This window comes from Paramormyrops kingsleyae, chromosome 19 (assembly GCF_048594095.1).
Source record: "Paramormyrops kingsleyae isolate MSU_618 chromosome 19, PKINGS_0.4, whole genome shotgun sequence".
NCBI lineage: Eukaryota > Metazoa > Chordata > Actinopteri > Osteoglossiformes > Mormyridae > Paramormyrops > Paramormyrops kingsleyae.
Window position 1 is genome coordinate 1095118 of NC_132815.1, and position 14029 is coordinate 1109146.

The 14029-nt window shown below is 45.6% G+C and overlaps 1 protein-coding gene across 9 annotated transcripts; it reads left to right on the plus strand.

Moving 5' to 3' along the window:
• The first annotated feature begins 871 nt into the window (after positions 1–871).
• On the plus strand, positions 872–13186 carry LOC111844442 (protein phosphatase 1A). 9 transcript variants are annotated; one of them, XM_023812918.2, is made up of 7 exons: positions 872–1266; positions 1948–2218; positions 2391–3236; positions 3692–3809; positions 7916–8027; positions 8675–8732; positions 9361–13186. In XM_023812918.2, the coding sequence occupies exons 2-7, from the start codon at positions 2141–2143 to the stop codon at positions 9388–9390; spliced, it is 1242 nt and encodes a 413-aa protein (XP_023668686.1). In that variant the 5' UTR covers positions 872–1266; positions 1948–2140; the 3' UTR covers positions 9391–13186. The 9 variants fall into 9 exon arrangements, with proteins under 9 accessions (XP_023668686.1, XP_023668689.1, XP_023668691.1 ...); XM_023812921.2 differs by having other exon boundaries at positions 1948–2022; XM_023812923.2 differs by having other exon boundaries at positions 1948–2022; positions 2394–3236.
• The last annotated feature ends 843 nt before the right edge of the window (positions 13187–14029 follow it).

Genomic DNA, 14029 nt, shown 5'->3' on the forward strand with positions numbered 1-14029 from the left:
GTAAATATGCAGGCCCACTGGACGGCAGCTACTGAGAATGAACGGCAGGGTAAATGCAGGTACACAACTGGGAAAATACAGGTACACAACTGGGACTCAGTATTTCAGAGCTGTATGTAGGAGTTTTGTGATACTGTTATGAAGAAGAAAAAAAGTCACCGCACACTGCTGAAATGTAAAAGTAACCTTTTAAGCAAAGCAATTGGTTTAACTTTAAAATTGATTTAAATTTAAAATTGATTTAAATGTAGATCAGTGCACCCCTAGAACGGAGAAACAATTCTTGAATTTAATTATGAATAATTATGAATAATATAATGAATAATAATCAATTTAAGTATTAAAATTATTTAACTGATATATTGATTTTTTTGACATAAAACATTTAATCGACCTGGAAGACAAAAACAAATCTGGGCCAAAAAGTATTTTATACAAGATTACTAGAAGCATTTGTGTGTCCCACTTAAGATAGATCATGAAAACATTATACACTTGTGTTAAAGAGAACAAGAATGATTTGGTAAATTAATTACACTCTGTTGAAAATATTCCGTAGTCGAACAAACGCTTAACATATCCATAATTTACTGTAATTCCAGTGTATATAACTGAAGCCTTTATTAATAGTTTTTGTATTAATATTTCATAAATTACTCGAATATCAGCATTGCCATCGTTAGAACACAGTTTCAAATCCTAACATGCTGTATTATTGCTGCAGAAACACCACCCTGTCCCCGTACATTAGGTTTTCTGTTGACAACAACCACGCCATCCTTGCGATCTATTTATACGCCTTCGCGGTGATGTAATGGTTTCACGCCTACGGCCTGCAGTGTGTACATCCGGGTCTCGGAGCCACTGTTACGCTCCTTACGCACCTTACGCACTTTGCGGAGGTTACGGTTGCGGGCTTTCTCACAGGGACGCTGGGGTAGAGCTCCGAGCTTAGGGCTTTTTTTCCCCCACCTGAGCACACGCCGGCCTAAAACCTAACCAGGGCACCAGCTAATGACCTTTCAAAGCGTTTTCTTGTCGCCTTAGAGGTCGAAGTGATGCGAGTGAGGCTCACCCATAGCGGAGAGCCGGTCTCTTTTTCTATTTAAATGCGCTGACGGCGGTTTCTGTCCGTCTCTCTTTCTCGGCGTTTCTCTCCGCCGTCGCTATACCACAGCCGCTTTACTTATCCAGCCCGCCGCCTTTGTGTGCTTCTTTTTTCTTTTTTCCCCTCTTTTTTAACGCATAAATTCGTTTGAGATTCGGGTAAGTCAGCAGTACCGCGGCTAGCTGGCTAACGCGGGGCCGCAGTGGGAAGGGAGCGCGAATGAGCAGGCCGCGGGGAAGGAGCCGAGTGACAGGCGGCGCTGAGGCCTGAGGGACCGCGGCTCGGGGCCTGCCGCCGCGGGGCCGTGTGTGTAGGTGTGTGAGAGGGAGAAACAGGGAGGGCGAGGAGAGGGACGCACACCGGGCTTAACTAGAGCAGTAATCCAAGCCCGATACCAGTTCTTACTGCACAGCAGTGCGTGAATATGCGTACGCGGAGCGGCGCTGAATTAGCCGGCTAAGCTAGCCTGCTGAGTAACCACGTTCACTCTCTCAGTCAAGATAGACGTTAGCCTTTACCTTGTCATCTCTATTAATAACTGTGTGATTAACGTGATTATCCCCTAATTACGAAAATCAATCGTTTGCTTAATATTAGGTGCTTGTTGGTCAGTATATCTGTCGCATATTGTCTAATGTTTAATAGTGTCCAAACTTTACGGCTGCCATTTGGTTGTTTTTGTCACCAGCAAATAGGTAGTATCCGGACAGAAGTGAAGGATGTACTTTCTTGGCTATCAGCAATTTGCCGAATATTATCTTTAACTGATAAATGCTCACTGTTGTAACGCATCTGCATTTGTTTGGCATATTAACCGCGGGCCTCCCACCCCCTGATAGCCCCGCATGACAGCTGTCATCGCCACAACCTTTCGCTGTCATTCTCATCTTTAATTTGACCTTATTTCAATTTTGGTAAGGGAGCCAGCCTGAGAATGCTTTTCAATGTTTCTTCCCTCCCAGTAGCACCTTTTCCCCATATTTAAAATATGTAATCACGTTGTAGATTGTGGGGTGACTTTGGTAGCATTTCATGCTTGCGGTTTTCTTGTACCTGGCAAATGTATTTTACTTTTCAGTAGTAATAAAGGGGTGCTGTCTTTTAAAGGTGGTAAGTTTGTGTGAATTCTTTTCTGAGGTGTTCAATCCCTTTGTTATGAGCAGAAATATGTTTTTTTTATGGTCAAGTGCTTAAGAGTATGTTCTTGTACTGTAAGTGAAATGGTAAGTCTTGATACTTGGCTAAAAGTTGTCTGCTTGTTCATTCTTGCTTTGTTGACTAGAAGGAGGTGACAATGGGGGCATTCCTGGACAAGCCAAAGATGGAGAAGCACAACGCTCACGGAGAAGGCAACAGCCTCCGCTATGGTCTGAGCAGCATGCAGGGCTGGCGGGTGGAGATGGAGGACGCCCACACGGCCGTCATCGGGCTGCCCAACGGCCTGGACCCCTGGTCCTTCTTCGCTGTGTACGATGGGCACGCCGGCTCGCAGGTAGCTCGTTACTGCTGTGAGCACCTGCTGGAGCACATCACCAGCAACCCAGACTTCCGCGGCGGTGAGCGGGAGCCATCGGTGGAGAGTGTCAAGAGCGGCATCCGCACCGGCTTCCTGCAGATCGACGAGCACATGCGCGCCATCTCAGAGAAGAAGCACGGCGCCGACCGTAGCGGCTCCACAGCCGTAGGTGTGCTGGTCTCGCCGCGGCATACCTACTTCATCAACTGTGGCGATTCGCGGGGCTTGCTGAGCCGCGCCGGCCGCGTCCACTTCTTCACGCAGGACCATAAGCCCAGCAACCCGCTGGAGAAGGAGCGCATACAGAACGCCGGCGGCTCAGTCATGATCCAACGTGTCAACGGCTCCCTCGCTGTGTCACGGGCCCTTGGAGATTTTGACTACAAGTGCGTTCACGGCAAGGGCCCCACGGAGCAGCTGGTGTCACCAGAGCCAGAAGTTTATGAGATCGAAAGATCGGAGGCCGCTGACGAGTTCATCGTGCTGGCATGCGACGGCATCTGGGATGTCATGGCCAACGAGGAACTGTGCGACTTTGTCAGGTCGAGGCTGGAGGTGACGGAGGACCTAGAGAGAGTGTGCAATGAGATAGTGGACACCTGTCTGTACAAGGTAAACAGCCTCAGATATCCTATTCAGTAAAAGCTTCTGATTTTCTGGGTAATAGTCAAACATACAGCAAATCTCAGAAAATAAGATTTCCTACAGCAAACCCAGCCTGTGGCTGCACATGGTTTGTCTTATTTGTAAAATTTTTTTTAAATCGTTCCTGCAGTAACAGGAGCAGTTTAATAAAGGGAATTCACTTATAGTTTTGCTCTTCATGTTACAAACAAAGAAGGGACTTACTTGTGGCCTGCAAAATAAGACCCCAGTAAAAAAGGAGAAATCAGTATCTCCCTTGCCACAGTGTGTGGATCTGGGTAATTAGTCAGACTCGGTACTCTACCCTCAGGCCGTTTCAGCAGAACGCATACATGTTTAATGGTGCCATTTTGCTAAAATCTGATGGTCACTGTTGGAGCAGAGAAGGGCCTGACTGAGCTGGTTCTGCCCTCTTGCCACAGGGGAGCCGGGACAACATGAGTGTGGTACTGATCTGCTTTCCTGGTGCACCCAAGATCTCTCCAGAAGCCGTGAGGAAAGAGGCAGAACTGGATAAGTACCTGGAAAGCAAAGTGGAAGGTAAAGCCCCTAAAGGTCTTGTGAATGCCCCATGTCACATAGTATCTAGTCTGCGTGACCCCATATACTTGTGTAATATCCACAAAATGCTGGCCTCTGAAGCTTTAAGATTATGTGCAATGCAGGCTCATGCCCATTAACCCTAGGGCAGGGGTCTCCAACTCCAGTCCTGGAGAGATACTATCCAGTAGGTTTTCTGTCCCACATGGCTTCTGATGAGCCACACCTGTTCCTGGTATCTTCAGAAGCCAGGTAGGATAGAAAACCTACTGGACGGTAGCTCTCCAGGTCCGGAGTTGGAGACCCCTGCCCTAGGGGGTATCAGCACAAGATGAAGGTTCAGCACAAACCTCATTTTTGGGTTCATGGTTCCATGTAATTTCAGTAGACCTGGCACAACAGAATTTTTTTTTCTCCCAATTTATTATTGAAGCTACAAACACAATTATAAGTAGCTGTAAACCAAAGAGCTCGTCTGTCAATGTGTCTGAATGAGAACCTCAGAGATGCTTCTTTGCAGACTATTAAAATAAAGAATTAAATTGGAAAAATTCAAATAATTAAATTAAATTCCATCGAAATACCATCATCTCTGCTACTGCGTTCAATCGTATTTCTGCAGCTGTAAACATCCTTGTAGCCATAATTTTTTTACCCCCTGTGTATTTCCTGCCCCCTTAAATGCCATGTGGGGGACTTGCTCCAGCCATACACACACTTGAATGATGTCGTCTCAAATGAGTTAGCATGCTGGATCTGTTTCCGGCAGCATGTTAAGAGAGCCAGTCTTGGTCTTATGAACTACTCTCTCCACTGCTAGTGTAGTTCACTGGGAAGCTGAAATGTTCCCGAACTACCAATCATGACTGACTATAACCAGCACTAGCCATGACCAGCTCAAAGCCCCTAATAGCATAATGTTTTCTGTGTTGAATATCTGCTTGTGAATTTAGCTTCTGCCCATGGCAAGAAATGTATTTGTTTGTTTAATCATCTTCCAAACTGTAAATGATGTAACCATGCGGCGAGTAACCAGCCTAACATTTTTAAGGGCCCATTAGGTTGATCAGTGTAGAGCAGTTCAAGCTGCATTGCTGTGTGGGTAGCAGGGGGGTAGCTGTCGTATTGAGATGTTCTCATGTTGAGAGGACTTATTTTACGATTATACAGCTGAACTATGTTAATTCCTGTAGACATCTGTATGGGTTGTTTCTGTATTAGAGGAGAAAACAGTTGTCATCTACGATAAGTGTATGTTACGAAATGTCTCATTTCCTGTAGTCAAAGGCTTCACTTTAAAGGTCATCACCTTTTGTTTGTTCCTTTTCGGTTAGAAATTAAGCAAATAGAAAATGTTATTCAAAAAAAACCACACGTTACAGAATAATACAATGCGTCATTCATCTGAAGTGCAGCGATATCCCAAACAGTCAAGCGAGAGGGTTTCTGCAACTTGTGAAGTTCCTTGCATTGTACTGTTAGTTTTTTGGAGAGTCATCAAAGTTGCTGTAACTCCAAAACATGCCTTTTACCCACTTTTATTTTGTAATTTGTGAATTTTTATGCTTTGGTAGTTCGCTTATGTTTTTTCTGGTTCTCAACGTGGCCATTTATGGGCTTCACAAGACGTAAAAAATACCCCGATCTGAAGGTTTCAATGCATGTTTAATTCATCTTATTCACAATTAAGCCATCAGCTTCCCAGATCTTGCATGTGATGCAGTTCGTTTCCCTCCTCAAGATGGGAACCTTTACTGGTTACATATTCACCATGACTAACATCCATGTTCTCTTCTGTGAGAAACTGCAGGTATTGTGACAACTAAATGCACGACTTGATGTTTAATTTGACTTCAGGGATTTCCTTGGTTTGTGGGATGCGCAGACTCTGTTTACATGGCCGTCCTGCAATGGAGCACCATCCCTGCTCACAGCCTGGTGGTTTTATTCGGGTTTACATTCATTATCTGTGGCTGCAGTAAAGTCGCATTAAACCACACGCCAATGAAGCCTTTCGGTTGTTGAGAAAGTCTTTGTGCTAAAACCGCTGCTGGTACATTAAGTCTTGAGTCTTCTGTGTATGTCCACAGGAGTGTAAAGTCCAGCTGCATGTCTCTATCTGTGCTCCTCCACCCCGGAATGTGTGCTAACCTCTTACACCCTTCTTGGTTTATTGGCTTTAATCCAAATAGACTTCAGTTGTTTTCTATTAAATCTGTCAAAATATACGTGCTGGAAGAATACTTAAAGTTGCTTGTGTTAGTTACATGGCCAAATCAGTTTTCACCAACATATATTGCTTGGCAGATCACTGTGCCTGGTTTTTCACATGTTAGATACCGTATGGATCTGTCTGACTGGCCGTTCTGCTTTTATTGTTCTGAGGAAATGCGGGGAATTTAATTCACTTCAGCGTTGCGAGTTCAAACTAGTTTCATAGACCTGAGATAATTTGTTTAATTTGAGTTAGGCTCTTTGGTTACGCAAGTCATCCAGTTTTTGATGTGTGTTTTAACCTGCACCGCAGCGGGAAGTTACTGAGAGCTTGTAATGTGTTGAATGTTTTTCTCAATTTGAACAGGCATGTTAAGTTGTAGTGGGTGATGTGTTTTCAAACAGGAACGTCAGCCAAATTAGCAAACCTGCTCCTGCCCCCCCCACCAAATATTTGTGCTCCACCAGCAACACACCTGGTTCAAGTAATAAATGGCTTGGGTGGTTAATTAGTTGAATCAGATGCAAGGTGGGGGAGCATAAAGATGGAATGGCTGGAGCAGGGCTGTCCGAGTTCTCCGACTTGGGAGCCGTGGGTTAGGTGACAGCTGAGGAGCCAGTCCCGGGTTTCGCTGTGGGGCTCTGCCAGGCTTTAGTTCTCGAGGCTGCTTCTGTTTTGTAGTCAAGGCTGAGCGGGGCTGTGGCTGGGGAGCGATACTTTTGCAGCACGTCTTCCAGTGTGCTGGAGGTGGGAACATGTCAATTAGTCATTGTATGTGACATAGGAAGTCATGCTTCAGATAACTCACAGCTAGATTTGTCTGTACCTATTTTATTAATGGACGAATCCTGCAGTTTTCTTGTAGCTACTGAAAGGAGATTTTTCTGTAGCAAACCAGAGGTGCAGCTGTCATATTCACTGTGATTACCATTATAATCTGTATGGCTGGAGTTTAGTCCTCATCCAATGTCATTTCTGTCACTAAGATAATCTGTCGGGTGACTAGGACACTGTGCTGTAGTGAGAGACGCATGATTGCTGTTGTTGGGTTAGGGGTTTGGCCATCACTGATTCATCTGTGTCTAATGTGCTGGGTTTGCAGTTTTCAAAAATAAGCACTGCTTCAGAACAGAATTTTAGCTTTAATTCCACCCCCTTATTTACTTTTCTCCTGTGTCTTTTGGGTTGCCTTGTCTAAGCTTTTATTTATTAATTTTAACTCTGCCATGGTAGCCCTTTGCAAGCTAAGTATGAAAGAGCAGCTTTTAAACATGAAAAATCGCACACCTCTTTTTGTCTGAAGTGGCTTGTTGTTCAGTTCGCGTTTTTACTCCGACAATTTAAAAAATGAATATGAGAAAACATTACATATGTCATCTTTTCGAAGTAAGACCGCCCATACCCAACTGTAACAGCAATTAAAGTGTACTTAATATGCTTTCATTTTTTTTTATTTACATAAAGGGACAGGCCATGCTACTCCTCCCAAAACTTGAGGAAAAAAGTAACACCGTGATATAATATCATCATCGTTCAAAAAGTGAAAAATAGCATGATATATTAGATCATGTCAGCCACCCCTGCTGCTGCATACTGTTAGTATATGAATGTGAAATTTGAGAATCATTTGTGTAATTTTCAGCTGCATTTTTAAAGCTGTATTTATATTTGCTTATTGCTTTGATATTGGGAAATGTGGTATATTGGCTGAGCACATTAAGACCTTTTTAAGAGGAACCAGTTTTGATATGGATTCATTAGTGATTTTTGCCACTTGGTTCGAGTTAAGTCTGACCACTCTCAAGACTTCAGTGTCTTAGCCTCCGCCTGTCTGAAGTTCCAGCTGTATACTTCATGCGACCCTCTTAACCAGAAGTCACCTCCTCCTCAGAGATCATTAAGAAACAAGGTGAAGAGGATGTGCCGGACTTGGTCCACGTGATGCGCACGTTAGCCACGGAGAGCATCCCCAATCTGCCACCAGGGGGCGAGCTGGCCAGCAAGTGAGTGTCCCCGTTTGTCGCTTTGTCCATCCAGAAGTGACGCCCGTCACTCGGCCGGTTTCTTCTCAGCTTGTCTGACCATGACTCTGATATGCTGTTAGGTCTGCGTCTCACAGACCAGCAGTCTATCAGTGGTGACTGTAACTTAAGAGCTGACTTGTTGGCAGTAGCCGGTAATGATTAACTGCTTGCAGATAACCCATGTTCCCCTCTGACAGGGACATTGGCCCAGCTGACTTTGACTGACAGCATTATACTTTAAAAGTCACGTCTCATGTGACTTAAAGACGGCGGGCATGTAAACTAGCAATCAGCTGGTGCTCTGGCAGCCATTTTGGCTCGAAGCTGATCATTGGGTGGGCAGTAGCATCAGGGCAAGCCGTCTCACCCCCCACCCCCCCCCTCACTCGTATGGCCGTGTTGAGTTGCAGTCTGCTCTGCTGTTCTCACATTTGCATAAGCAAGCTTAGACGCCGTGCGACAAATGCTCCGCACGCTCACATGGCGACCGGCCTCTCGCTTCCTCGCTTCCTCCAGACTGATCTGACGAGGGCTACAGGTCTTGCTTGTTTTTTGCCGCCAGACTCTGTGGTTTTTGCCGCAGGTGGGCAGGGACCTAAGTGCTCTGTGTGTCTCCCTCACTGCAGACGGAGTGTTGTTGAAGCCGTATACAACAGACTGAACCCATGTCGGAGTGAAGACACTGTAAGTAACTCTTCCTTCCCCACCCTTTTTAGCTAAGGCTTTTGTCAGTATGATGGAGGATAACCAGATAGATTATGCAACTGGTTATGAATAACATGCATTGGTTTTCTTATAGAAATAAGCTCCTTGCTGTATAAATACATAGCGTACATATCACTTGAACTGCCACGGAAAGACATAATGCTCTGATTTTTCTGAATGGCGCATTGGGTTAAAACAGATTTGAATGTAAGTTAGGGGTATGAAAGTCCCGCCCGCGCTCTTCTGATGCTGGTCACATGGTGTTCGAGTGCAGTCTCCTGTCAGTATTATTTTATGTAAATGTTGTGTTGTGCTGCTGAAGTGATCGGTAGGTGTTTTGAGGTCCCATCTGTGCCATTTCCGTGCTGTTCGGTATTTTCAGCCATATTCATGCTGCCCTTGCTGTTTCCCTGCCCCTTAATAAGTGACCTGTGCCTTTTTGGTCCCTGTTTGTCTCTGTCGTCGCTCACGTGCTGCACATGTGACTGAGATCTGGTTGAATGTGTTCATGGACTGGCAGCTCAGTGCTCAGATGGCAGCAGGGGTTTGCCTGGCTTCTCTAAAGGCCTCTTCCCCCCCCCCCCCCCCTCCCTCCCTCTCTCTGAAGGACTCTGCCTCGGCTGCCGACATGTGGTAACGTGGCCCCGGCCTCCCTGCACCTCCCCTAGCACAGAGCTTACTCACAGCCCCCCCACCAAGACCGCCTGCGCTCATGAGCCACTTCGCCGGCCACCTGCCCCCAAGGCTTTCCGTTCAGAGGCGGCGACAAGCGGCGGCTGGGGGGGGCCACCCCACACAGCCCCTGCCATACAACTACCGTTTGCCCGGGGGGGAGGCGGCACGGCACTGCCCGCCCCCCCTGCTCCTTTTCGCCATGTCCTTTTAAGCCCACACTGGTTTGCCCTTCCACCAAGCTGATGCAAGGCTATTTTTTTGTTGTTGTTGTTGTTGTTGTTTTTAATTCATGAATTTGCAAACTTCTTTGCTGTAATGACATTCGAGGCTTCTGCTCTGCCCCCCAACCCCCCACCTCCCCAGTTGTGCTCGTTTATGTGAAGTGCGTTTGTCCCTCTGCACAATGTACTCTCATCAGGCGTGAACCTGAGTAAAAGCTAAGGATGAAAGCGCGTCTGTATCCGCGTCCGTATCCGCCAGCCCCCCCGTCACATCTGCCAGCGCGCCGCTGCTCCCACAGCTTAGTCAGTGGTCCTTTAAGAAACGGGTAAAATTTCTAAGTTCACAGCAGAGGAAGCTTTGTAAATTTACAAAATCATGACTAGTGACTACGACTTTTCTGCGGCGTGCTTTGTCCGGCACGCCTGTGTGTGTGTGTATGGGGTCGCACCCGCGGTCTGTGTGTCTGTCCGCTGACGAGTGCCCGGCCTGCCCTGCATTCCCGCGTGCTGCTCTGCAGTCAGGCTGCTCTGCTTCTTCATAACACAGCAACACTAACTGTCTTTACACGCCTCACCCACTTCGGTATTCATTAAGAAAAGAATAAAAACCTTCAGAAACATTATGATCCAGATTACGCTCTTTCCGGGGGAGGAGGCACTAAACTCAGGCGCCTGAACTGAACTAGGTGTTTATATTCTTCTGTTAATAGTTTTATTATTTTAATGATCATAATTCAGTTCTTCTGATAGTTTGACGGAGCAGCCACAGATTTGCAGTGTGAACTCCTGGTCAGACACTTCGGCTCCCACCTCCTCTGCCTGTGCTTTCTGAAAACCGGACTGATGAACAAATCTGCCAACCCCGGGAACCCTGCTGTGCAGTAACACCCTGTGCTGGCTCAGGCAGCACAACTTGCCCTGCTTTGCTGTGCTTTGTTGTTGTTCGGGGTGACAGGTGTTGCTGCTATGATGGGGTCCATTTGTTTTTTTTTTTGTTTTTTTTTTTTAAAAAAACCCATTCCTTTTTCTAAAGGCAGTTTGCTGACTCGAGCTATATTTAACAGTAGTACATTTTGACAGTTGAATCACTTTTGTCCTAAATGCAATGTGTACATACGTGACTTGAATTTTTTTGTTATTGACCTAAATAATTCTTAGATTAGTATTACTAGATACTGTCGCTGTTAAAGCAAATGCAAAGGGAATGAACGTAACTCATGGTTTTGCTTGATCTGGTCTTGGGGAAAAAAAAAATATTTGACAGCTGACAATCTAATACTAACCCCTCCCCAGCAGTGCAGATCACTGCGAACTCTTGTGCTCCTTTTAAATGAGTGTGCTGATGTTAGTTTTAATAGACTCCTTTTGTATGTCATGAGCTGGGCCCAACGCGCTTGCTGCACTCATCGTGGCTGATCTTATGGATAAGAGGCCATCGTTCCGCTGTTTACCCTCCTGCACCCCCTGAGGTCCACGTGCCTGACCTTGCCTGTGTAGTACCCATCATAGGATGCTTCTGTGCAGTTAGCTCCATGTTAGCCAATTGCCAGAATGGGGATCTAGTGACCTTTTGCTGGTTTTTTGCCAAAGTGGACGCTGCCATCCTCCCTCCCTGCGTGCGTCTGGTCCTCCCCAGTCCTCGTGTTTCGTTGACCTCCTCGTCGTGGCCGGGGAGGTGCACGTGCTCCTCCTCTGACGCTCTCCCTATGGACCTCCATGTTGCTCGATGCTGTTTTATGTGAGCAGATGAAATGGGAAAACCTTTCCAGTCTAACAACTTCTCCTCTCTACATGTGAAAGATTCGTTCACCGGAAGTATTTTCCCTCTTTTTAAACTGGAATCCTTTTATGTCCTTTTAGAAATCACACAGAGTTGTATGTTACACTTTCTGCGTATAGACAGAGGCACAGGCTGTCTGGGTGCATGTACAGCTGGAAGTTTGCTGTGTTTTTCATGCTAAATGGAAAGTGTGCTCTAGTCACTGTTCTGCTTGATCTCTACACAATGTTTTCAATGGGTGTGGTTTAAATATCTAAAGTTTCTTCTCATTTCTGCTGTCATTCTTATTTTTAGTGACCTGGCCTTACATTAGCTTGAGTCATCTCCCTTAACCCATCCTAAACAGAGCTGAGTGACAGGAATGAATTCTAAAACTGACGACAATATCAAGTCTGATTTGGCCCCCTGGATAATGACTTTTTTTTATTTTTTTGTGCTGCTGATCTCACAGCAGAGCTAACGACAGTACCTCATGAGTTCAGTTCCCTGGTCCCCCTCTGTGTGTTTGGCCGGCCAGCCAGCGGCTGTGGGGGACACGCTGCCCCCTAGCTGCTGCCTGGGGAGACGTGCTGAGCAGTGCTCGCTGCGCCCTGCGCTGTTCACTGGCAGTCCCGCACACGTCACCTTCATGTGAATACAGTGCTGTCCATTTTAGAGCAGTTCTTTTGGTTGCTGAGTGCTTGTTTTATATTGTTACTCCTCAAATTGGATGAGGTCCCTTTTTTGTTTCTTTAGACAACCAATTAAAATGGGAAATTATTAGGAAATGCAAAAATAATATATTCAAAACAATTACTTGAGTTAACTTATTAGGAAGATGAACCACTATTGAATAATAAAAATTTGTCTATTTGCACTGATATGGATATTATGGGGGTTTTGTGATGAATGGGTGGGAGGTGAAATTTTTAATTGGTTTTGCTTATTGGCGTTAATAACAGGGTCCCAATACAAGTCGCCAGTTTAAAATTATACAGGCAACAGTCATCTACAGTTTTTGGAGTTCTGTCTGTGGTGACCTTCAGTCTATCTGGCTTTTGTATAAATTTCCTCCAGTGAAGCTGTAAATCCCCCTCCCGCTAACCTCACTGATAAGCTCACCATTTTGCCTTACTAAATTAACTCTATCCTAGCACCTGCAAGACTAGTTTCTTATCTGAGAAGTAACTCAACTTGCTCTGTGATATTCTGGTCAAGGAAAAAAAAAAAAAAAAAGAAAACCGGTCTATCGCTGGGTATGTGTTTGAAAAGTTGACCTTTAAGTGGTTTAACGGAGCACCCTCTCGATGCCTAGGACGCATGTGGCTGACGATCCTTTTAAAGACGTGATACATTAGTAATTGGAGTCGTGTTTAACATTCGGAACAAACACCTGAGCATGTGTTTCTGTGTGTGTGCAGATCCGCCTCTGCATTCACCTGCAGGGATACTTTCTTGTATTTAGATTGTAATTCTATAGTAAATTGTCTGCTACTTAGTCTCCCGTGATTGACTTTACACAAAGGCTCAATTATTGAATTATTGTATATTTTGTATAATGTACTTATTCCAAAGGAGAGAAATTGTGAAAAGCTTTCTTCCCTAACTTTAAAACTGTACTGTTTGTTTGGAGTCGGTTGAACAAATTGCATTCCTTGCTTGTGGATTGTTGCTTATTTTCTTTTTTTTTGTTTTTTTTTTGTTTTTTTTTTTGCTGATAAGTTTGAGAATAAATTTCTAGTTTGCAAAATGTGCCACTAAATAAATGGATTACTACCCTTCTGCTCCATCGTGTCCTTCCTCTGCAGATGATGAAATGCCATGTGCCCAAGTGAACGCCATGCCATGAAGTATGTTGTGAGGAAAGTGTGTGTGTGCATGCGTGTGTGTGCGGGAGGTGTCGCGGTGCATGGGGGTGGGCCACAGTTGCACATTATCTGAACGTGTCCGTGATCTGCGGGGGGAGGAGTGCTCGGCGTGACTGGGGAGTTCCCGCTGTACAGCTCTGGTGTATGACACTACCACCGAACACAGAAGCGCCTTTACCATTGCCCTGCGTTCCGCTAAATGGCCATATTGCTCGCCCTGAATCCCAGGAATCGCTTCACCAGTTGTGTTTGTGACTGCTAGGTGGCACCCAGGCTCTAAGATTTGTTCTGTGGGGGGGGATGTAAACCACCCACGGTGTGTATTTCTCCCCTCCCACCACGACTCCCCCTCTCTCCCTCACATACAGGCCTGGCCGGTCATCTCTCCTTGCTCTCATTGCCCCTTAATTTACTCCCGTTCTTTAAGGCTCTTTGCCATCTTTCCTGAGGTCTGATCCTGCTTCTCTCGTCTCCATTTGCCAGCTGATACTTTCGATCTGATCAATTCCCTCCCAAACCATACTCATTAACCGGGCCGTCATGTCACTGTCCACTACTGGTGGCCGTACACACAGCAGTATGACAAGTCTGCCGTCTTCTCTTCTGGTAATCAGGCCTCTCATTGGTATTGGCAGTTCGCTGTTGCCACATACAATAAGTGTATTTCTTGGGTGATTGTGAGTTTGCTGTGTCACAGCTTGTGTGAACAGCACCATTGTACTCCAAGGCCAGCAGCAACAAGAGTGTTTTCTT